General features: G+C 37.0%; 1 protein-coding gene across 1 annotated transcript; it reads left to right on the top strand.

Moving 5' to 3' along the window:
• Nucleotides 1–7227: 7227 nt before the first annotated feature.
• Nucleotides 7228–7602, top strand: LOC112305611 (large ribosomal subunit protein eL31-like). Its single transcript, XM_045196174.1, has one exon. It carries the CDS (start codon nucleotides 7228–7230, stop codon nucleotides 7600–7602), a length of 375 nt encoding a protein of 124 aa, XP_045052109.1.
• The last annotated feature ends 482 nt before the right edge of the window (nucleotides 7603–8084 follow it).

The following is an 8084-nucleotide window of genomic DNA, read 5'->3' on the forward strand; positions in this document are numbered from 1 at the left end:
GAACTCACTGCAAACTATATCAACATGAAAAAGGAAATAGAAACTATCAACAAGGGCCAAGAGGAAATGAAGAATCCAATTTCTGAACTGAAGAACACAGGAGAAGGAATGAAAAGCAGACTTCATGAAGCAGAGGATCGGATCAGCGAGCTGGAGGACAAGGTAGAAAAACACACAAAGAAGAACAAAAAAGAAAAAGAGACTCAAAGAATGAAAAGATGGTAAGGGAAATGCAAGACAAGATGAAACAGGATAATATCTGTGTAATAGGGATACCAGAAGGAGAGAAAGAGGAAGAGCAAGGGATAGAAAACCTATTTGAAAAAGTAATGATGGAAAACTTCCCTAATTTGATGAGAGAAAAACTCACACAAATCTAGGAAACACAGAGAGTCCCAATCAAGAGGAACCCAAAGAGGCCCACTTCAAGTAACATCATAATTAAAATGGCAAAATTCTAAGACAAAGAGAGAATCTTGAAGGTACCAAGGGAGAAACAGGAAGTAACATATAAGGGAGCTCCAATAAGACTAGCAGCTGACTTCTCAATGGAAACGTTCCAGGCCAGAAGGGATTGGCAAGCAATATTCCAAGTAATGAAAAAAAAAAAAGAAAACTGCAACCAAGATTACCCAGTAAGGCTCTCAATTAAAATGGAAGGCCAAATAAGGAGTTTCCCAACAAAAGAAGCCTCAAATAATATACTTCCTCTAAACCAGCTCTGCAAGAGATGAAAAATGGTCTGCTTGAAGAACAGGAAGAAAAGAAACGAGAGAGAGGGGAACACAGGTATGAAAAAATGGCAATGAATAACTACCTATCAATAATAACCTTAAACGTTAATGGATTAAATGATCCAATCAAAAGACATAGAATAGCTGAATGGATAAGAAATCATGACCCACACATATGCTGCCTGCAAGAGACCCACCTGAGAACAAAAGGCCTACAAAGACGGAAAGTGAAGGGCTGGAAAACAATATTCCAAGCAAATGGAAAGGAAAAAAAAAGCAGTGGTAGCAATCGTCATATCAGACAAAATAGACTTCAAAAACAGAGACATAAAAAGAGACCTAGAAGGTCACCTCATAATACTAAAGGTTAGAATCCATCAAGAAGACATAAACATTGCAAATATATATGCATTCAACATAGGAGCTCACAAATGCATAAGGAAAATCCTGGAGGACTTCAAGAAAGATATAGACAGTAACACTATTACATTAGGGGATTTTAACACCCCACTGTCAAAAATGAATAGATCTTCCAAACAAAATATCAACAAATATTGTGCAATTGAACAATATCCTAGATGAAACGGACTGAACTGATATATATAGAACCTTTCATACCAAAGGAGCAAAACACACATTCTTTTCAAATACACATGGAACAGTTCCAAAGACACACCACATTAATAGGACAAAAAACAAGTCTCAATAAATTCAAGAAAATTGAAATCATATCAAGCATTTTCTCTGACCACAAAGGGCTGAAACTAGAAACAAATCTCAAGGAAAAAAACACAAAACACTCAAACTCATGGAGATTGAACAGCATGCTATTAAACAACAAAAGGGTCAAGAATGAGATTAAGGAAGAAATCAAAAAGTTTCTGGAAACAAATGAAAATGAACTCACAACAGCCCAAAACTTATTGGAAGCAGTCCTGAGAGGGAAGTTCATAGTGATATACACCTACCTAAAGATAGAAACATTTCAAGTGAACAACCTGACCCTACATCTAAAAGAACTGGGAAAACAACAAAAAAGACAGCCCAGAGCAAATAGAAGGAAGGATGACAGCAGAATTAAACAACATAGAGACTAAAAGAACAATTCTAAGGGTCAATAAATCCAGGAGCTAGTTCTTTGAAAAGATAGACAAAATTGACAACCCTTTAAGCAGGCTGATTAAGAAAAAAAGAGAGAGGATTCAAATAAACACAATTAGAAATGAAAGAGGAGAGATTACAACTGATACCACAGAAATACAAAGGATTGTAAGAAATTACTACGAAGAACTGTATGCCAAGAAATTTGAAAACCTAGGTGAAATGGACACATTTCTAGAAAAATATAACCTTCCAAAACTGAATGAAGAAGAAGCACAAAGACTGAACAAACCAATAACAGCTGAGGAAAATGGAGCAGTAATCAAAAAGCTCCTGACACACAAAAGCCCTGGACTGGATGGTTTCACAGGAGAATTTTACAAAACATTTAAGGATGAGCTAACCCCTGTCCTTCACAGACTATTCAACAAAAATCCACGAAGATGGAGAACTTACAAACTCTTTTATAAAGCCAGCATCATCCTAATCCCAAAACCAGATAAGGACATAACAAAGAAAAACTTCAGGTCAATATCGCTGATGAACATAGACGCCAAAATTCTCAACAAAATACTGGCAAGCTGCATCCAGCAATACATTAAAAAGATTATACACCATGACCAAGTGGGATTCATCTCAGGGATGCAAGGGTGGTACAATATTCACAAATCAGTAAACATAATATGTCACATAAACAAAAGGAAAGACAAAAATCACATAATCACATCACTAGATGCAAGAAAAGCATTTGATAAGGTACAGCACCCATTTATATTTAAAACATTCAGCAAAGTGGGAATAGAGGGAGCATTCCTCAACATAATAAAGGCCATATACGAGAGACGTACAGCCAACATCATACTCAATGGACAAAATCTTAGAGCTTTCCCACTAAGATCAGGAACAAGACAAGGATGCCCTCTCTCACCACTCCTATTCAACATATTATTGGAAGTCCTAGCCACAGCAATCAGACAAAATAAATAAAAGGCATCCAAGTTGGAAAGGAGGAAGTAAAACTGTCATTGTTTGCAGATGACATGATAGTATACACACAAAATTGTATAGACTCCACTAAAAAACTACTCAACATAATAAATGAATTTGCCAAAACAGATGGATACAAAGTCAATACTCAGAAATCAAAGTTATTTTTGTCCACTAACAATGAAACATCAGAAACAGAAATCAGGAAAAAAATCCCATTTGATATTGGAACAAGAAAAATCAAGTACCTAGGAATAAACCTAACCAAGGAGGTAAAAGACCTGTACTCAGAAAACTACACAACACTGAAGAAAGAAATTAAGGAAGACACAAACAAATGGAAGCATGTACCATGCTCATGGATTGGAAGAATTAACATCATCAAAATGGCCATACTACCCAAAGCAATTTATAGATTCAATGCAATCCCTATTAGAGTACCCATGACATATTTCACAAATATAGAACAAACATTTCAGAAATTCATATGGAACCATAAATGACCCCGAACAGCTGCAGCAATTTTGAGAAAGAAGAACAAAGCAGGAGGGATCACAATACCTAATATCAAACTGTATTACAAGGCCACGGTAATCCAAACAGCCTGGTACTGGCATAAAAACAGGCACATAGACCAATGGAACAGAACAGAGAGCCCAGAAATAAACTCAAGTCTGTACAGTCAATTAATATTTGACAAAGGAGGCAGAAGCATAAAATGGAGCAAATACAGCCTCTTCAACAGATGATGTTGGCAGATCTGGAAAGCTACGTGCAAAAAAATGAAACTCGATCACCAACTTACGCCATACACGAAAATAAACTCAAGATGGATAAAAGACTTAAATATAAGTTGTAACACCATAAAAGTCCTAGAGGAAAACATTGGCAGGAAAATCTCAGACATTCCACGCAGCAACATCCTCACAGACACATCCCCTAAAGCAAGGGACATAAAGGAAAGAATAAACAAATGGGACCTCATCAAAATAAAAAGCTTCTGCATGGCTAAAGAAAACAGCACCAAATTACAAAGAGAACCAACAGTATGGGAAAACATATTTGCTAATGATACGTCAGACAAGGGCCTGATCTCCAAAATATATAAAGAACTCACACGACTCCACTCCAGGAAGACAAACAACCCAATTAAAAAATGGGCAAAGGACTTGAACAGACACTTCTCCAAGGAAGACATACAGAGGGCCCAGAGACATATGAAAAGATGCTCAGCATCACTAGCCATCAGAGAGATGCAAATTAAAACCACAATGGGATACCACTTCACACTTGTAAGAATGGCCATCATAAACAATTCAATAAGTAAGTGTTGGAGAGGATGTGGAGAAAAGGGAACCCTAGTGCACTGTTGGTGGGAATGCAGACTGGTGAGGCCACTGTGGAAAACAATATGGAATTTCCTCAAAAAACTAAAAATGGAACGGCCCTTTGACCCAGCAATTCCGCTGCTGGGATTATACCCTAGAACCCTGAAACACCAATCCAAAAGAACCTGTGCACCCCAATGTTCATAGCAGCACAATTTACAATAGCCAAGTACTGGAAGCAACCTAAGTGCCCATCAGCAAACGAGTGGATCCAAAAATATGGTATATTTACACAATGGAATTCTACGTAGCAGAGAGAAAGAAGGAGCTTATACCCTTTGCAACAGCATGGATGAAACTGGAGAGCATTATGCTAAGTGAAATAAGCCAGGAGGTGAGGGACAAATACCATGTGATCTCACCCTTAACTGGAACATAATCAACAAAAGAAAAAAGCAAACAAAATATAACCAGAGACATTGAAGTTAAGAACAATCTAACAATAGCCAGGGCGGGGGGTGGGGGGGTGAGGGCGAGGACAGTGGGAAGAGGGGATTACAGGAACTACTATAAAGGACACATGGACAAAACCAAGGGGGAGGGTGGAGGTGGGGTAGGGAGGTGGGTTCAGCTGGGGTGGGGTGGAGGGATGGGGAGAAAAGGCATACAACTGTAATTGAATAACAATAAAAATTAAAAAAAAAAAGAAGTAAACTACACAACACTGAAGAAAGAAATTAAGGAAGACACAAACAAATGGAAGCATGTACCATGCTCATGGATTGGAAGAATTAACATATACCAAATGGCCATACTACCCAAAGCAATTTATAGATTCAATGCAATCCCTATTAGAGTACCCATGACATAATTCACAGATATAGAACAAACATTTCAGAAATTCATATGGAACCCTAAATGACCCCGAATAGCTGCAGCAATTTTGAGAAAGAAGAACAAAACAGGAGGGATCACAATACCTGATATCAAACTGTATTACAAGGCCACTGTAATCAAAACAGCCTGGTACTGGCATAAGAACAGGCACATGCCTATGGAACAGAACAGAGAGCCCAGAAATAAACCCATGTCTTTATGTTCAATTAATATTTGATAAAGGGCAAAGAAGCATAAAATGGAGTAAAAATAGTCTCTTCAACAAATGGAATTGGGAGATCTAGACAGCTACATGCAAAGGAATGATACTCGATCACCAAAATACACCATACACAAAAATAAATTCAAGGTGGATAAAAGATTTAAATATAAGTCTTGACACCATAAAAGTCCTAGAGGAAAACATTGACAGGAAAATCTCAGACATTCCACAGAGCAACATCTTCACTGATATGTCCCCTAGAGTGAGGGACATAAAGGAAAGAATAAACAAATGGGACTTCATCTGCATGGACTTTCTTCATCTGCAATGGGACTTTCTTCTGCATGGCTAAAGAAAACAGCATTAAGAGAATAACAATAAAAATTAAAATTATTAATAAAAGAAAAGAAAACAGCATTAAAATGAAAGGAGAACCAACCGTATGGGAAAACATATTTGCTAATGACACCTTGGGCAAGTATTTGGTCTCAAAATATATAAAGAACTCTCACAACTCAACTCCAGGAAGACAAACAACCCAATTTAAAAATGGGCAAAAGACTTCAAGAGACACTTCTCCAAGGAAGACATACAGATGGCCCAGAGACATATGAAAAGATGCTCAGCATCACTAGCCATCAGAGAGATGCAAATTAGAACCACAATGGGATACCACTTCACACTTGTAAGAATGGCCATCATAAACAATTCAATAAGTAAGTGTTGGAGAGGATGTGGAGAAAAGGGAACCCTAGTGCACTGTTGGTGGGAATGCAGACTGGTGAGGCCACTGTGGAAAACAATATGGAATTTCCTCAAAAAACTAAAAATGGAACGGCCCTTTGACCCAGCAATTCCACTGCTGGGATTTTATCCTAAGAGCCCTGAAACACCAATCCAAAAGAACCTATGCACCCCCATGTTCATAGCAGTGTAGAATAGCCAAGTACTGGAAGCAACCTAAGTGCCCATCAGCAAATGAGTGGATCAAAAAACTATGGCATATTTATACAATGGAATTCTATGTAGAAGAGAGAAAGAAGGGTCCTCTATCCTTTGCGACTGCATGGATGGAACTGGAGAGCATCATGGTTAGTGAAATAAGCCAAGCGGTGAGGGACAAGTACCATATAACCTCACCTATAAGTGGAACCTAATGAACAAAACAAACAAGCAAGCAAAATATAACCAGAGACATTGAAATTAAGAACAATCTGACAGTAACCAGAGGAGAGTTGGAGGGGATAATGGGGAGAAGGGTTTTCAGGAATAACTATAAAAGACACATGGACAAAATGAAATGGGTTGGTAGCAAGGGAGGCAGGTGGGTTTGGCTGCGTGGGAAGTGGTTCAGGGAAAGTGCAGATAACTGTAATTGAACAACAATGAAATAATTCATTTAAAAAATAAGTATTTAGTAGAACCTTTAAAAAAAAAGCTGTGCACACATATATTACGATGGAATATTACTTAGCCACTAAACAAAAAATGAATCTTACCATTTGCAACAACATGGATGAACCTAAAGGGAATTATGCTAAATGAAATAAGTCAGAATGAGAAATACAAATATCATATGATTTCACTCATGTTAAATCTAAAAAACAAAATAAATGAATAATCCAAATAGAAACAAACTTACAGAAAACAGAGAACAAACTGATGGTTGCCAAACAGAAGAAATGTTGAAAGGATGGGTTAAAAAGGTAAAGGGATTAAGAACTACAATTTGGCAGTATAAAATAGTTACAGGGATATAAAATACAGCACAGGAAATAGAGTCAGTATGGTAATAACTAGTGGTAGGTTGGTACTAAACTTATATGGGGGCATCACTTTATCAGTTATAGAAATGTCTAACCACCATGCTATACACCAAAAACTTATATAATATTGAATGCCAACTATAACTGAAAAATAAAATATAAAAAAACTTTAAAAAATTGTTTAGCTTTCTTTCCAGCTTGGGCCACGCATAATGGCTGCTGCTAAGAAGGGTGGTGAGAGGAAGAAGGGCCATCGTACCATCAATGAGGCAGTGACTAGAGATTACACCATCAATATTCACAAGCACATCCATGAGTGGGATTCAAGAAGTGTGACCCTCCAGCATTCAAAGGTCCAGAAATTTGCCATGAAGGAAATGGGAACTCCAGATACACTTGTTGACTCCAAGGTCCACAAAGCTATCTGGGCCAAAGGAATAAGTAATGCCCCATACCATATATGGGTGTGGTTGTCCAGCAAATGTAATGAAGATAAGAATTCAACAAACAAGTTCTATACATTGGTCACCTATGTACCAGTCACCACTTTCAAAAATTTACAAACAGTTAATGTGGAGGAGAACTAACTGCTAAATGTCAAAGTTATAGAACTACCTAAAAAATAGTTTAAGGGCAAGTGCAAATACTGGAAAATGATAGCCAAGAAAACAAATAATTAAAACATGAATTCACTCTATATAAAATTGAGTTTATAAAGCAGTCTGACAAAAATTGTAAGTTGCTAAAAAATGTTTTAAAATAGCATTTGTTAAACATAAAATTTTAAATAGGCAGAAATGAAGAATATATACTAAAATGAAATATGGGTTGATATGAACAATTTAGAAATCTTGGAAAAGTAAGGTCATTGAAATTTTTTTAAACTCACTACAGCTGCTTTGGATGATAGTTCGTAAGTTTCTTACAAAATTAAATATAATTTTGCCATATGATTCAGCACTCATGCTCCTTGGTATGTACCAAAAGGAGCTGAAAATTTACATTCACACAAAACCTGCACATGAATGTTTATTGCAACTTTATTCATATGTGCTGAAACTTAGAAGCA

The sequence above is a fragment of the Desmodus rotundus genome, chromosome 4 (genome assembly GCF_022682495.2).
Source record: "Desmodus rotundus isolate HL8 chromosome 4, HLdesRot8A.1, whole genome shotgun sequence".
NCBI lineage: Eukaryota > Metazoa > Chordata > Mammalia > Chiroptera > Phyllostomidae > Desmodus > Desmodus rotundus.

What these genes read in the sequence shown, in the direction of transcription:
- LOC112305611 (XM_045196174.1), top strand. Translation starts at nt 7,228, where the DNA reads ATGGCTGCTGCTAAGAAGGGTGGTGAGAGGAAGAAGGGCCATCGTACC.